At 55.5% G+C, this 16776-nt stretch overlaps 2 protein-coding genes across 2 annotated transcripts; one reads left to right on the plus strand and one right to left on the minus strand.

Moving 5' to 3' along the window:
- Positions 1–8571: 8571 nt before the first annotated feature.
- BLOC1S3 (biogenesis of lysosomal organelles complex 1 subunit 3) lies at positions 8572–10536 on the minus strand. Its single transcript, XM_067556550.1, has 2 exons — positions 10407–10536; positions 8572–9638 (listed from the first exon to the last, which is right to left on the minus strand). The coding sequence occupies exon 2, from the start codon at positions 9620–9622 to the stop codon at positions 9053–9055; it is 570 nt and encodes a 189-aa protein (XP_067412651.1). The 5' UTR covers positions 9623–9638; positions 10407–10536; the 3' UTR covers positions 8572–9052.
- On the plus strand, positions 10503–16156 carry TRAPPC6A (trafficking protein particle complex subunit 6A). Its single transcript, XM_067556554.1, has 6 exons — positions 10503–10598; positions 11828–11895; positions 12829–12946; positions 13726–13809; positions 15238–15331; positions 15992–16156. Exons 1-6 carry the CDS (start codon positions 10539–10541, stop codon positions 16021–16023), a joined length of 456 nt encoding a protein of 151 aa, XP_067412655.1. The 5' UTR covers positions 10503–10538; the 3' UTR covers positions 16024–16156.
- Positions 16157–16776: the final 620 nt, after the last annotated feature.

The raw sequence follows: 16776 nt of genomic DNA on the forward strand, positions 1-16776 counted from the left end.
GAGAGGGAGTTAAAGGAAAACACGGGGTATCCATTGTCACCACAGCGCGGGGATTGCCACGCCTCAGTGAAGGGCTAGCACTCCGATTTCTGCCACTAGAAAGACTTGTTCTTATTGTGGCGGATGGCACTCAGGGCCCAGCCACTGTACGGACACACCGAGATGAGCTCTGTGGGACCGGGGCTAGCATCTAAATGGAGAAAAGTCTAACATCCCTTAGGAGGGAAAAGGGGAAGGTGTGATCAGATCCCACGGTGACTTACACAGTTAAGGGAAGATTCTTAAAGCTGCCACGGTGAGGGTCCAAAGGGACTCCTCTTGATACAGAAGTGAAGAGTTCAAGAGCTTGTATTGTCAATGAATATGAAAGCCAGGAAGGGCCCCTGTGGTGAAATTCAGTATTGCTGTTGAGACTTTGTTATGTCGGGCCCCGAAGATGATGTGAAATGGAGGCTGAGCAGCATGCCCCATGGAGATGGATGGTGTCCGTCTGCATTTCCCTATAACCCAACTCTTCGTATAGGAAAAGCCCAGTCACAATAACTTTGCCCAGTCCCTGGGTACTCTCCTGTCCCTGCACTGAGATCCATCTGGGCCAAGTAGGTAGAGGGAGGTGTCAGGGAGTGGGTTACAGCTCTCCCAATTCCATGGGTCAGTCTGTGCCAGCCCCAGCCCCAACAAAGGGATTTAACTCAACTTGCTTAACGTATGTCAAAGTCGACATCACTTTGCCACCGTACTAGACTTTTAGCATGTTTGCTAACCACACACTTCTACATCCTAGCTAAAGGAGCTATGCTCAGAGTGCACTAAAAAGCCATCTGTACCACTTAACCCAACTGAGATCCAGCCCCACCCCCTGGTTTCCAGGGAGACCAGGTCATCAGCGAGACAGGAAATCAGCCTAGTAATTATTTTTGAGCAAGACAAACCTTATCAATGTTGGGGACATCCAGGAAATTCACTAGCCCTGTTGCATAGACCATTCCGACGTTGTTCACTGTTAAAAGAACAATGCATCAGGCCCAGCTCTTCTGGATTATGAGCGTTGTGTAGTAGAAACACCCAGTACTTTAGAAACAATACAAGTCTGCCACTAAGACCCAAAGAACCAAGCTCAGAACCAAGCAGGGAGGTTTGGATCTGGATCCAGCTATTCCCAAAAACGGGACGGATGTTTGGGACTGGAGTTTGGGCCCTTTTCTACTCAGTATCCATCTGCACTTTGAGCTGGGGATATAATTCCCATTTTGGGGAGCCATACCGGCACTAGCTCTGATCGAGCTACCATGCTAAAAAAAGAATGCAACCACAGTGGTTGAAGCTAGCTGCCTTGACTATGTATTTGTACGAAACCAAAGGTGTTGGGGTAGCTGCCTCCACTATGTATTTGTACAAAACCACAGGTGTTGGGGTAGCTGCCTTGACTATGTATTTGTATGAAACCACAGGTGTTGGGGCAGCTAGCCCCTCCCACCGTTCACGCCACCACAGCTACGTACTATTTTTAGCGCACTAGCTCAATCAGAGCTAGCATGGGTATGTCTCCTTGAGCTGAGAATTACACCTCTGGCTCAAAGCACAGACATCCCCTCAGAAAGTAAAGGTCGTGATGAGAAGCCGTCACCAGTGGGGTCCATTTGGATGTTAGTGCATGTGGGGTGGGAGACAGAAGATGCTGGAGACTGAAGGAAATGCAAGGAGTGGACGAAGGAGACAGTCTACTGGAGCCAGCACCTGGCTCTACATTAGTTAGGGGTGCTTGTTTGGCGTGCAGATGGGACACACTGTTAGGTAGGCATGTGTCCAAGGCAGCCTCCAGTACCAGAAGATTTACAGCAGACCAATTAGCTCAACGGAGATCAAGTGTTTGGCCAGGTTATTTCTGAGCCCGACTTGCTTGCTGTCCACCAGGAACTGCACAGACGCTGGAACAGAGAGCACGACATTGGACCCCTCCCTGGGAAAGCTCCCAACACAAGCCACTGCTTCTGGCCAAGGTACGTTTCAGGCCAGGGCAGCTGCAAAGACAAACAGAACAAAACCCAAGCGCCGATTACCCAGAATGCCAATCTCCAGGCTCTGCAGGGCCGTTTGGATTGATTCATAGATCTCTGGCCCCTGGGTGAAGTCAGTTTCAATAACCCTGGTGCTTCGGCCGTGCTGCTCTTCTGGAAGGAGGAAGCAGAGCAAGATTAGAACCATGGGGAGAAAACAGAGCAGAAGGCAGGGCTGAGGAGGGGGCTCACCGTGAAGGAGCCCCTGGGCACGGAGGAAAGGGAGCTGGGTCTAGGCTGGCTGCAAGAGGTCCCTGCGAGAGGGACAGGGAGGGAGCCTGGGGCTTACAGCAATTGAGCTGGGAATGGGGGTGAGAGGCCTGGTCTAGTGGTGACAAAGCCCCTGGGAGTGGTAGGGGAGAAGGCAGCAGGGTCTGGGTTAACGTAACTGCACAAGCCAGACCCCACCTCCTACCTCTTCACGCACCCTGGGCTCTAATACTGTGCTTTGGTAACAACGCAGCCACAAGCAGACGCCACGCAGGATTCCCACTCGAACTAGCTACGGGCCCAACTCCCCTGGCATCCGCACAGGTGTCCGTAGACACCCCCTCACCCACCCAGCCTGTCTTACTCACCTATCTCAGCTGCCACCTGCTTCAGTTTCTGCAGGGAGCGGCTGATCAGCACCACGTTGAGGCCTCCTTGGCGAGCTGGAAAACAATTGAGGTGGGAACTCAGATGAGTCCAGGAGAACCTGGGAAGCCCCAAATCTGCTCAGTTTGCCCCAGAGCTACTGGGTCAGCTGCATCCTTGTGCCAAAGCTGATCCAAGCTTGCACTGGTTATTACCTCGTGGGCGTAGGCTCTCCCAATCCCAGATGTAGCTCCGGTCACCACTGCAAGAGGAGAGAGGTACAGGCTGTAAATGCCTCCCAGGGCCAGCACCTGAGATCCCCTCCCCTGGGGAATTTGCATGTCTCGCACTCGCTCCATGGAGCAGGGAGGCAGACACCTCTACCTAGGGTCCGGATCAGTGCTAGGCCTCTGAATCCCAGAACAGGGAGGGAGAGTCCCTCTCTATACGGTTCTGGGGAGACAGCACCTGGGGTACTTCATCATCACCCCCAAATCCTGGGAACCTGGAGGGATTTCCAATCCCTGGGGCATCTCTTGCTGAAATCATTGGTGACACCCCAGCGGACACGTCCATGGGCCTCATACGGCTCCTTCAGCTCAATCGTCTCATCGGCTCCTGTTCGCCCCTCTCCCCCTGCTCCTTTGGCCCTCTCCTCTTGTCCCCCTGCTTCATATCCTGAGACGACCTCGTCCCCTCCCACATTTCCAGGGACCTTCTCTACACCAAGTATTCCTATACGGACCTCGCTACCCCCACCTCTCCTCCTGCCTCCTGTGAGGCGTCTCCTCCTGGACCTCCCACCACCTGTTCAAACTGGGCCACCTTCGTCTCCCTTTTATTCTGCCAACTTGTTCTCCAGAATCACAGCTGCATTAAAAAAGGAGTACGGTGTAAGCCACTCGCCCTTTTGGTTGCAAAGAACGCCTGGACAATGCAGCCCAAGCATGAGCAGTGCAGCGATATCAGCCTGAGCCTGCAGAAAGCCTGATGCAGTAGCACTGAGAAGGACACGCTGCCTGAGTCATCTCAATGGGCTGATCATTCAGGTGCCCGACAAGGCTCCATGTCAGCATTAGCTAGCGTCCTGCTCAACACAGCACACGTGCAAGGAAAGGGACAAACGTTCTGGAGCAACAACTGCTCTGCAGTGCAAACGGCAACACGGTCTCTGTGTAAAGCTGAATTTTGCATCCTCTGTAAAATCTGGAGGCAGCCCGGGTTCCTTCCCCCGATCCAGGAGCAGTGGAGGGACGGGGAGAGCAGGAGCCCCCCTCTTGGCTTGATGGAGCAGCTTTCAAACAGCGTCTTTCAACCTTCACCCCAGTAGAGCTGCCTCTCTGCTCTAATGAAGAGCTGGTCTATCTGCTGGGACTTTTCACGTTGGTGCCACAAACCAGCGATGCTTGGCAGAGTTACCACCCTTGATTTGCCCCCCCTCCCTCCATCTGACCGGTGGAGCCCTAAGGTCAGAGGGGAGGAGCAGAGCCTGGCGTGGGGGAAATGGGGCCAAGCTCTACTGAGTGAGAGCCAAGCACAGCCCAGGGGACCATCCAGGCAGGGCCCAACTAGGCCATCTGGAGCTCTAGGCTCAGCCCCACAGGAGCCCCCTACAACCCTACAATCCCTGCACCACAGTCCCACACCTACCTGGGGAGGCAGTGTCAGGCCTGGGGCCTCCCCCCTTCCTGGCCCACAGCTCCCTGCTTTCTGGCAGGCTAGGCTGCCTCCATGGGCCCTGTCCACCCCAGCAGAGCACTCTGTGTGTGGGTCCCCCCAGTACCAGCCTTCCCTGCCCCGACCCCACAGAGGGGAAGCCAGTGGCGCTGTCCCTCTCCCCTTGGCAGGGAGCCGATGGTGCTCTGGGGGGGGGCTCTCCCCCTGGTTCTACTGGTCTCTGCTCTCCACCCCACTCACTCACTTCGCGCAGTGCTTCTCGTGACGCAAGGTGCCAGGCCCTGCAGAACGCGGCTCCACACCTCAGGTGCTGTGTCCAGAGCCCAGCATGCTGGGGACAGAAGATGGGGGGGGAGGGGAGCCCCTGTGCCCGGCTGAGCAGCACCTGTGGCAGCCTGGGGTGCTGGGACCTCAGTCCTAGGTCCCGCCCCGAGGAAAGGTGCTTGGCAAATGGGCTGCCAGTCCCGCTCCCTTCCCAGGCTGGGCCTGGGGGAACAAAGTGAATGAAAGACAGGAACGTGCCTCATGGGACGAATGGGAAAAGAGCCTGCCAGGGAACCTGGCCAGCAGCAGGGTGCAGCGGGGCACTGCCCCTTCCTGAGACATGGAGACAGCCAGAAACATGGGCTTTCACACAGGCAGACGCTCTCCTGCTTGTCATGACACAGGCAATCCAGGTCTAGTCAACATCACTGCTGTGGACAACAGAACTCTCAGTTGGAAGCTCTTGAGGACCAGCTCCGTGTACAGCGCCCTGCACCACAGAGCTCCTTGCCCCAGTCTGGTGCTACCACCCAGCCGACGACAACCACCACCTACTTCTGACACCTCATTAGCTAAGAAGGGAAGGGGTCTCCATTCAGGCTGCTTACAATGTTTTCTTTCCTGTTTAAGTTTATTTAACTCCAGTGCCTGAGGAGCAAAATTCCTGCACTGGGAACTGAAGGCAGAAAGGAGATGACATGGGTGAAGCAGCTGGTGGCAAGAACTAATGGTAACACTAACCCTCCTGGAGCAGAGGTCCCTGTTTGTTGAGGGTATAGGCAGGACCAAGTTCTACAGCAAGTCTGCAGTATCATCAGCCCAAAGCCTTCAAAAAATCAGAGGTAAGGCCCCCCAAAATCACCATTAAAAAAAAAGTTTGTGATTTGTAAGCCACGATGAATTTGGGGTTCTCTCTCGCTTTTGGTTTCTGGGCTTTTGGCCATTTTCCCAAACTTTTCTCAGTAACCACAGGAGCTGGAAACTACTTTTTAATTTGAGAAGAGTCGATATTCTCTTGTGATCACAAGATTCCAGGAGCTGGGACTCTGAGAAAAACACCCAGTGAGCCACTCTTGGGCTACACGGAGGCCAGGACTACGTTAGGGACTTCTGGCTAGGGATTTTAGAGTGACCTCCTTATGCCAGCAAAAGCTTTAGGTGTAGACGCAATTACAGCAGCATAAAAATGCTTTTCTGCTCTTGCTCAATTTGCCGGGGAGGCAAAAATCACGCTCTTTTTTATTTTGGTTTTGTTTTGTTATAGGCTGCATCTGCACCAGGAGGGTTTGCCGACATAGTGGGGAGAAAACCTGGGACCTTGCCTCCCAGTCTTGTGCCTCAAGGTCTAATAAAGGGTCTGGCTGCAACTCATTTTATAGCCCCCGGAAGGACAAAGGGCTGGTTAACTACAGGGGTCTAGTTTCTGCTCTCAGCACGAACGACCTTTGGACACTTCCTCCCCCCCGGACCTCAGTCCTCACCACAGGCCCAGCATCCCCCAGGCCCTTCAACCCCAGCACCCCGGGGGACCCCAGCTGAGCGTGCTGGGGCAGGGAGCGCAGCGAGCTCGGCCGTGCCTCCATCCCGCTGGGGCTTCCAGCTGCTGTGTATGCCCGGCCGCAGCACAGCTGGCATCAGTCCTGGGGCTCGACAAGAGCTGATGGGGCAGCCGGCTGCATCCCCCTGAAGCCCTGCAAGCGGGGGGACCCGCCCCAGCACCCCTGACCCCCACCGGGGGCAGGAGAACAGCATCAGGGAGGGAATCTTCCCACATGCACCTCTAGCAGCCCTGCGCTGGGGGCCCGTCAGCCCCACCCTCTGCCCCCCCCCGGTCACTGCGTTGTGTGTGTGTGTGTGGGGGGGGGGTGGCACAGTCAGACCCCTCCCCACTCGCTTAGCTCACCCGCCCAGGGTCCGTAGGTGGCGAGCTCCACGCCCCACCCGTGTGCCGCTAGCAGGTGGGTCCCCACCACCCGACACAGCGTCCAGGCAACCCACAGTAGGAGGCCAAGCGCGGCCAGGACGCCCAGCAGAGGCAGCCCCCCCAGGGCGAGCAGCAGGTCCCCCGCGCCTTCGGCACCCATCGCTCTGCCGCTGCAACTGGAGGAGCAGAGCCCGGGCGTCCCCGCCCAGCTGCCTCTGCCCTGCCTGGGCCCCATTGGTCCCAGCTTCCCCGCAGCCAGCCGCCGAGCAGCTTTTCCAACTTCCAGCCTTTGCCCCAAGCCACAGGGAAGGCATTACCTCACCCCTAGCCCCCGCCTCCCGCTGAGCTCAGCACAGAAATCAGGCTTTTCCCGTTCTGATTTTTCACCCCAATCCTTCCCTCCCTGCTTAGAACAGTCCCTGCCCTTCCAGCCGGGATTGGATGCAGCCTTCAAAAGCCATCACCTTCCAGACAGAGAAGTGCCGCCCAGCTGAGGACAAGGGCTCCCCTGGCACGGCCAGTTAGCTCTTATGTAGGCAGAGGAAAAGGGGGATCTGACGGACAAACTGTGGGGGTTGTTTGCTTCTGATGGGGGGGGGGGGGGGGTTGTGTGTGTGTGTTTGTTTAAACAGAGTGGTCGAGGGAGCGTGTGCTGGCCCTGCATAAGGAGTGGCGTGGAAGAAAGGGCAAAGCTGTTTGCAGGAGAAGTGAAGAAAAAGGGAAGGAGATTTGAGGCTGAGGCTTCTGAGGAGACAGAGGGAGCAAAATCAAAAGTTACACAAGCAAAGGAACAGGGAAGGACTCCGGAGGGAGGGGGCTTAAAGGGAGGAAAAGCAGCTTGACTCTCATGTGGCGAAGTGGGGAGAGCTGGCAGAGGGATTCAGGAGAGTCTGGGATAGTCGGAGTGAAAGGCCAGGATGACTGATGCTGCGAGACACTGGACTAATACAAGGAAATAATAACCTTAGCAGCAGAGTTGAAAATCGAGGTTTATGGGCTGGCTGCAGAAAGCAGTGGATGCAAATTCTCTGACCTGCATGACACAGGCCAGACTAGATGATGATAATGGTCATTTCTTGCCTTATAACCTACAACCGAATGGCCAGGAGAACAACGTGAGGAGGAGGTGGAGGTTATAGTAGCCAGCTTATGAGATGGTGAGGGCCCACAGAAGGGAGTGCGCAGTATGGACAGAGATAAAAGCAAGGTGTTACCGAGGAAGCTGCGGTATGATTTAGGTACTACCTAGGTGTGTGAGGCATGGACACAGTTAAAGATGAGACCCAAGTTGCAGGTCTGATGGCGGTGTTCTCTGCAGTGACAACGGGAAGAGGAAACTTCGGTCACAACGGCCCAGATCCTCAAAGATATTAATGCAATTGCAATTAATGAAAGTTAAGGAGCCTAAATACCATGGAGGATCCGGTCCTAGGATAGCAGCAAGACGTCCAGGAGGAAGATGCTCAAGACTGGAAGGCACCTCCTGGGCCATCATGTCCAGTCCCCTCCTACTGCAGGCTCCCATGTCATATAATCAAGTGAAGTCTCTCTGTCAGGGAATCCAAGCCGGTCCCTTGCATAACAGGCAGGGGTACTCACCCCTGTGCTAAAGGAGAGAGGATACAGAGACAAGTGGAGATGTGGGACTGGACAAGTTGGTCTGAGTCATCAGTGTAAAGAGAATTGAAGCCAGGTGAGTGTAAGGAGTGAAAGGGTGTAGAGGGAGAAGAGAAGGCCAAGGAAACAGCCCTATGTGACCCCCTGGCCTAGAAGTAGGGGGAGAGAAGAAAATGGCAGAACTGGAGCTGACAGGGTATTTGTCAGTACAACTGAGTCTGTATTAGTTTCACAAATGGTGAACACCAGGGACTAGGCGGAGAAACCTTTTACTGCAAAAATCACTGCTTGAAATTCAGTCCTGGGGAGGGGTGTCTGGAAGTGACCACCTGACACCTGTTCTGCACGGGCTCAGTCCCATGTTAAAGGACACATCCACACAACAGTTAGTCCCCTTAGTGGTTTTACTGACCAAACGGGGCCTGGAGACACTTCAGAAAAAAAAGAACCCACACATTCCGTGCTTAGAGCTTTTTACTGACATCAGCTGATTTTTACTGCATCCTGTTACACTTTATGGTGTAACACAGAAAACACCCTACAGGACAGGCACTGTCCTTGGCTTTCAGACACATGCTGGAGATACTTCTCTGAAAGTGTTACCCTAAGGCACAGACCTTACGGCACTTCCACTGCACTTACTTGGTGGGATTTAACAGCAATTCTACTAAACAGCAGTTGCATAGGACTGTTGTTCATGTGAGAGCAGTGCACCCTGAGATCTTGGTCCTGAATTCACTTGGGAATAGCTGGGCAGTAGTGTTATCACCAAAACTACAAAGACCCTTCGGGGCTAAAAGTTGCTCCTTTTGAGATACCACATCCCTGCATTTGGACCAGCAAAAAGCCAGTGCCCATCAGGAACCAACCAGCCCAGCACTCGGAGCCACCAACGGCAGAGTAGCTCGGGTCCCCGATCCCTTCTCTTGGATTGAGGTTATGCAGGAGGCAGCTCCATCTGGATATCAGGCAGCAGGTTGCAGCTGGTGACGATGTCCATCTTGTCAGCCACAGCTTGCAAGTCATCCAGCACGAGGCGGATATTGTGTGAGGCACTGATGATGCCGCTCTGAGAGTTGCTGAGCTGTGCAGTGATGGTGCTGAGTTCCTTGGTGGCCATTTGATACACCTGCTTGAGGGTGCTGCTGACATCATAGTACAAGCGGGCATTGCTCTCAACCAGCTTCTGCTGCAGCAGGGTGCTGTAACGCCCCTGGTGCTGGATACGAAGGGCAGGTTTCTCTTCTATTCCCGTAGGAGACCTCGGCTCCGGTTTCCTGATGACAATCAGGGGAGGCAGGTCCAGGTCAATTAGTTTAGACTTGACTTTGTGCCCACTTGGGCTCCCTTCCTCTTCGTCATCTGTCTCAGACGCTTCCCCGAGGACTTTCACACCAGACAGGCTGGGGAAGGAGGCCTGGGGAACGGACGACAGATAAACTTCTTCATCAGAATCAGTCTCAGACGCTTCCCCTTGAACCACGGTTTCATGCTGAGGTGCTGCCATTCTTGGACTTCAGCCACTAGAGAAACAAAAGCAGCTCATTCACAGCAATAGAGGGGAGACTGCGACAACGGACAAGAGCCTGGGACAGCTCCGAAGGTCCATGGGTCCCAGGAGCCTGGAGGAAGCTGGCAAGAGGTTGTGCAGTTCCAGGGGGGAATCAGTGAGGTGGGCCTTTGGTTGAGATGCTGTGTGCCAGCAACAACCAGCCCAACAGCTGCTGGACGGCAGGTCCCCAGCCAGGAGAGAGATGGCTATCAACCCCACGTGGGGCACGAAGAGGACAACCCAGCAACAGGATGGAGAGGAAACCACTCGGTGGCATGATGGACATCAGCACAGGACACCCCTAACAGAATATGGCCATGGGCAGACTCCCAGAAACCTGTCACCCTTTCCCCAGAGAGCCCCCCCTCGATCCCCACAGACAGTCCTTCCCCCCTTCCCCTCCCCCAGAATGCCCTCCCCATCCCCTCTCAGAGAGCACACTGCGCCTCCCACAGCCCCCTGCCCCCAATCCTCCCCACTCAGCCCCTACTCCTCCACACCTACCTCCCCAGAGCACCCTTCACTCCCCTCCCCAGTGCACCCCTCCCCCTCGAGCACCCCCATTTGCTCAGAGCACCCCCTGCTCCCATCCCCCACTCGCCCCAACCCTCCCCCTGGAGCACCCCCTGTTCCCCTTCCCCAGAGCAGCCCCGGCCCCCCAGAGCACCTCTTCCTCCCGCCCCACCCCCAGAGCACCCCTCGGTTGAGCCCCCATCCCCGCCCCGCCCCTCTTCGTTACCCGCCTGTCTCGCTGAGGCTAAGCAGGAACTAGCTGTACGGCCCGCAGTCCAGGTCATATGATCCAGCGGCAGGCAGGTCACATGACCAACCCATCACATGGTGTCCAATCCCGGAAGTCGCGGTTCCGGCCATGGCTGACTCGCCGCTCTTCCAGGCGCTGCACACGGAGATGGCGCATGCGCTGTGTGCGGTGAGCGGGGAAGGGGGGGGAGGGAGCCCCGAGCAGGGGGCGTGGCGCTGGGTCGGGACGTCCTGTCGGAGGGCGGGGCGCTGGGCTGGGGGCGGGGCGCAGTGCCGAGGGGCGGGGCTCGGTGCCAGGTGCGGGCCGCTGGGCTGTGGGCGGGGTGAAGTGTGGGCGGGGCTCTGTGCATGGGCGGGGCCTGGCGCAGTGGGAGGGGGGGCTCTGCGCCAGGGGGCGGGGCTCTGTGCCAGGGGCAGGGTGCAGTGAGAGGTGGGGCTCTACACCAGGGGGCGGGGCTCCGTGCCAGGGGCGGGGCCTGGTGCAGTGAGAGGTGGGGCTCTGCGCCAGGGGGCGGGGCTCCGTGCCAGGGGCGGGGCCTGGTGCAGTGAGAGGTGGGGCTCTATGCCAGGGGGTGGGGCTCCGTGCCAGGGGCGGGGTGCAGTGGGAGGTGGGGCTCTACACCAGGGGGCGGGGCTCTGTGCCAGGGGCGGGGCCTGATGCAGTGGGAGGTGGGGCTCTATGCCAGGGGGCGGGGCTCCGTGCCAGGGGCGGGGTGCAGTGGGAGGCGGGGCTCTGTGCAGGGCACCAATGAGTGTTGGCTTGGGGGCTGGGTGAGGCTCTGTGCCATCAGAGAGCAGCCTGTTTCCCACCCCACCCCACCCCACCATACCCTACGCTGCAGCATCTTCCTCTGTGTGCAGCCTACTCATCCCAGCTGGGCCCTGCCCTCCAGCATCCCCTTGATAATTTGACAGATCTGAGCGGGGTCAGGGAAGAGCCCCAAGAATGATTAAAGGGTCAGAAAACTGCCTTGCAGGGAAAGGGGGGGGAAGGGGATCTCCATCACTGACAGTGAAGGATGGGATTTTTTTTTTTAATTTATTCTTTTTAAAGAAATGCTCTAACTCAAAAGGACTTGTTCTTCTGGGATTCGTGCCGGGGCAGGTCACGCTACGTGATCACAATGGTCCCTTCTGGTCTTGGAATCCATGAATCTATGAAACTTCCGCGTGAGCAACAGGTCCCCCCTACTCCATCCCAACCCGACCCACCCTACCCCACCTTCCCGCATCAATGTCACCATGGTGCCTCTCACCCGGCTGCTCCCAGCTCAGAGACCTTCTCCCATGCCTCCGGAGCCAAGGAAGGGCAGCTAGGCCAGGCTAAACCCAGCGCCAGGGCAATGGTTTGTGTGGACTGGCACCAGTCTGAGCAGTCTTGTCTGTGGTATTTGACAGGAACAGGAGAAAGGTCTCAGTGCCCTGGAGGGAGTGGGCTTCCGAGTGGGCCAAGGACTGTCGGAGAGGTGAGTGCAAAGTCCCGGAGCGCCGGAGGGGTGGGGTGGGAGATTTGTGGAGCAACGGTGGAGGAGGAAACTTAGCTTGGTGGACAGGTTGGCAGGAACGACTCCCAGTGGTCCCTGTGAACTGGGAGTGAATCAAGAGTCTGAAATGGAGCCCAACGGGTAATAGGGAGGGGAGGCCTCAGGAGATGCTGGGACCTGGCAGGGGTTCTGAGGCTGGATTCATTTCTCATTTTGGCACCGTTCGCTCTGGGTTCCCCTTTGCTTCATTGTCCTCTCTGCCCTCCTGCAGTCCCTGGGGCCTAGTGGGCAGCAGAGTGAGCTGCTGAGTCTGTTGGCTTAACGGATGGGACGTTTTGGATGTTGGGTGAAGCTGGGGTGTCTGGTTCCATGGGGGACATGTCCTAAAACCATGAGAGAGAGAGACCACAAAGGAACTGCATGTGTGATTTAGGAGCCTACAGCTCATCGAGTAGACACAGAAAGTGAAAGATATTTAGGCTCCTAAGTGACTTAAGTGCTTTTGCAAACGTTTACCCCTTCTGTTCCCATTGCTGTTGACCCCTTATGTGAAAAGCTCTTCCAAACGCAGGAGTGGCTCATCCCCCAGGCATGTGCTGAGGGTGCTCCCAGCTCCCTTCCCAGGCCCGGCTCCAAACCCCGGCCTGAGTAAATCCAACTTCCTTTGTGATTCTAGTGCTGAGCCTCCATCTCTTGTGGCAAGATACAAGGAAACTAGGAGATGATGGAGGAGTAATGGGGCTAGAGCTCAGTGCAGTCTGCCTGACTACTGGCCTGTCAGCATTGCCTTGGGAGGTGACTCAGCACCAGGCTTTCTCTAGTCCCATGGCTGTTGCCTTGTCTGGTACCGTAGGACGCACTCAGAGACAATTGCCAGACTTTGCGATTCCCACTGTAATGTGCCTTCTGCTGCAGGTTGACAAAGGAGACGCCGTCTTTCAAGGATGAGCTGGACGTCCTGAAATTCCTCTGCAAGGATCTGTGGATAACCGTTTTCAAGAAGCAGGTGGATAATCTGCGCACCAACCATCAGGTCAGAGCTGAGCGGCTTTCCCCTTCTCCCAGGGAGACTGGATGCTCCCCCACAGTGTTGTCTTGGCCTTTGCACGCTGCTCCCTGCTGCCTGAGGTCATTATAAGAGACATGAGCAAACAAATTGCATCTAGCATTGTGGCCTGAGGCCGGTGTGGCTCAAATGCAGCCTGATTTCCAGAAGAGAGCGCCTCAGCTGAGGACCCTCCACAAAGAATGCCCAGCCTCTGGCGTTCTGCCATATTGTCCCCACAGTTCGGAGTTGTCCCGCGGTGAGAGGCAGGCACTGAGATTGCCAGGTCCTAGCCCATTAGAGCTTAAAGATTAATACAAAGGCCGTGAAGTGTATCTATCCGGAACTGGACCGGAGCATTCTGGAAGTCCTGTGCCTCCTCCCTGCTCTGGAACTGACCTGGCTTAGAGACGGAGGTGCTGTTTGCAGACCAGGGGTCCCTCTGAAGGCTGCCTTTGAGACAGCAAGTGCCCTGGCCAAGAGGCAGCCGGAGTGCTCCCCCCACAAAACTGCACTGGCCTCATTGAGTGGAAGGGGGTGCCCTTCCTGCAGTGCTGGGATCGGGCGCGTGGCATCACGTGAGCCTGTGGTAGTCACGGATGGATTTCTAGGTGGTTGCTGGGGTGCTGTTCACCCTGGTACGTGCTGCTCGCGAGGTCTGATGCTTGGTTTTATTTCTAATGGGCGTAGTAGTTGCGGCTCCGACACCCAGCCATCCTGACTTGTTTTGACACCCGAACCTACCCACAGATATCTCATTCCCGCAGGGAACCTACATGCTGCAAGACAATCGATTTCTCCTCCTAAGCCAGCTGTCCAACGGGAAGCAGTACGTGGAAGAAGCACCCAAGGTAAGCAGAGCGTGGGGACATCCTCCAGCACAAGCGCCTCCTCTGGGTGCTTTAATCTCCTCCTTGCTTGTCGGGGCCGCAGGAAAGGACCCGCCCTGCGAACTTCCTAGGACTCTGTCATAATCGCTATAACCCTCTTCAGATACCTGATATAAAACCCAACAGATTAAATTCCTCCAAAGCAGTCGTGGACGTGCTGCATGCTGGGCGGCCCTGGTCAGGCTTTGCAAACAATCCGGCAAACCAAGCCGGAAGCTGAATCCAAATCATGACGGCCGTGTGGCTGCTTTGGCCCTGTGACTGAGATGCAGACCTTGTGTCTGCTGGGGCTGACTCTGCTCTTGCCTGGTCAAGCTCAGATAGCCCATATTAGATTGTAAAACCTTTGGGGCAGGGACGGTGGCTTTCTACCTCCTCTGGACGGGCCCCAGCATATCTTTAGATGTTCTAATATAATAAACAAAGAGCACTGCTGCAGGGACTATGGCCTGGCCTGCTTTCCTCTGATCTGGGTTCCAGGTCCTCTGGTGAAGTCCATCACTTTGAACTTGGTGCTGGTCTAACTCTTGAAAGTCCACATAAGAACTAATGGGATCCCTGGATGTGTAAACGGGAGTAGTGAGTAGGAGCAGGGGGGTGATTTTCCCTCTATACAACATTGGCGAGACCGATACGGGCATACTGCGTCCAATTCTGGGCGTCACATTTTAAAAAGGAGGTTGAAAAATTGCAGTGAGTGCAGAGAACTACCAGAATGATTGATGAGAAATTAAAGGGTTCCTCCGTCTTTTTAGTTTATCCAAAAGAAAGTTAAGATTATGATTTACAAGTACCTCCATGTGGAAGAGATTTCTGGCACTTTAATCTTGCCAAGTGAATTAGAACAAGTTCCAGTTCCTGGAAGCTAAAGTTGGATACATTCAGACTAGGAATAAGGTGCAAATTTTTAACAGTGAGAGTAAGGGAGCTAGCCGCTGGGACAGTTCACCTAAGGATGGTGTAAATTCTCCACCGCTTGGAGTCTTTAAATTAAAATGGGACATCCTATAAAGATACGCTGTTCTCAGCCAGACGTTACAAGCTTGATGCAGAAATCCGTGGGGGAGGTTCTCCGGCCTGTGTTATGTAAGAGGTCTGACCAGATGATCGTAACTGTTATTTCTGGCCTTAAAACCTATGGGTGAAATCCTGAGCCCACTGAAGCCAATGATTTGGGCTGATTTGGGCTGGCCAGGATTTCACCATAGACGTCCATGAATGAGAGGATCCTTCCCTATTGCTTAGCCATTGGAGCAGTCAGCACACAGAGAGAATCTCTCCCCATCTAGCGAGTGAATTCTAGCTTGATCCCCCTGTACCTAGGGCAAGTATCGCTGCTCCAGAAGGCCCCCATGGGGAGAACTGACTGGCTCTCTGCCTTTCACATAGTTTCTCGCCTTTACATGTGGCCTGGTGAAAGGAGCTCTCTCCAACCTGGGCTTTGACAGCGCTGTGACTGCGGAGGTGTCGGAGATGCCGTCCTGTAAGTAGCTAGCCTCTGCGTTGGGAAGCTGAGATCCAATCAGACACCAGGCTGCCAGCAAACAGGGAAACTGAGTCTATACTGGATATACCCCTCCCTGGTCCCTGCTCTCGGGAAGAAGAGGGCAGCCCCGGCTAGCACTCTGCTCCCTCCTTCCCTGGTGGTCAGAGCTCTGGGGAGCTTTGGGTGACAGTGTGATGTTCTGGGCTTTGCTCAGATGTTACAGCCAGCAGATGGCTGTTCTGTGGCCCTGAGTGGAACGGGGAGGAGAGGACAGGAGAGGGAGAGACACAGAAGGTCAGAGTTCAGTTCCTGGCAAAGGGGATGCCCAGCCAACCCTCCCCCTGTGCAATATTCACTTGAGAAAGGGACCCCTCCTAGCTAGCTCCCAGTGAGGGGGCAGCTGGGACAGGGAGGCTGGGAATGTGTACAAGGAAAGAGAAGCTCAGGGAGTTGGATTTGGGTTCTTGGTTCGGTATATGGTGGTTTTCTGAATGAAGCCAGGACAGCGATTTCCCAGGCAGAGGTGTCTGAGCCAGGAGATCTCTCTAACCCAGCCCCTTTCCGTGGCCACGGTGCCTGGCAGCATTTCTCTTTTTCCGTGTCCTCTCCTTGGGGAAGGGCCTGCCCTGCACGTTCAATGCTTTCTCTTTCTGCCAGGTAAATTTCAGGTGGTAATTCAGAAATCCTGACCTGGTGATGGCAGCCGGGAGTGGATGGAAGAGAGACACGGATGCAGGCCGCAGCCCTCTTTCAGGGAAGCTGGTTTCAGCTTTCTGGGTACCCGGATGTCCTCGGTTTGCAATAAAGTGATTTTGATTCCCATTGATCTCTGCTGAACTCCTGTGTAACCATCCCGATTCCCTCAGGTGCGGCCCGGGGCTGGCCCGCCAGCCCAATGCTGGTGGTCTAGTACTGCCACGTGGAAGTGGGTGTGTCTTCTCATCCCTTCCAGTTTGAGCCGGTGAGCTCTGAACAATATCCCTCCCTGTCTGTCTGAGGTGCAGTAGCAGAAAAGTGGCTGTGACCTGTGGCTTTGGGAGTGTCTCAGGACTCTGGGTGAGCAGGGACCCTCTCCCCTCCAGGGTTGGCTCCGATGGGCACTGGAACCATTTGTTCCTCTGTGACAGTGGGAGGGGCTCCGTTATCATGGGAGATCCAGCCTTTGAGTTCTTGCTGGCCTCTTGATTCTTGCTTCTCGGCGTCGGTGAGAGGGAGAGGGACACAGAAACTGGTCACCACCAGCTCTAGGCCCTCTGTGGATGGTACCTGTGCCCCACATTGTGTAGCCAGTCTGTAGTTTACCTGCCTGAGCACTGGAACGGAGAGGGCTGCATCTGGTTCTGGAAATACAAGTGAGCTGAGAGTTTCCTCATCCAACCCAAAATGTGACTTATTCAAAATGCCACGTGGCAAGGTGCTAGCGTACGCCCGCCACCCAGGCT

The sequence above is a fragment of the Emydura macquarii genome, unplaced genomic scaffold (assembly GCF_026122565.2).
Source record: "Emydura macquarii macquarii isolate MOO-44397 ecotype Brisbane River unplaced genomic scaffold, CSIRO-AGI_Emac_v2 contig_1790, whole genome shotgun sequence".
NCBI lineage: Eukaryota > Metazoa > Chordata > Testudines > Chelidae > Emydura > Emydura macquarii.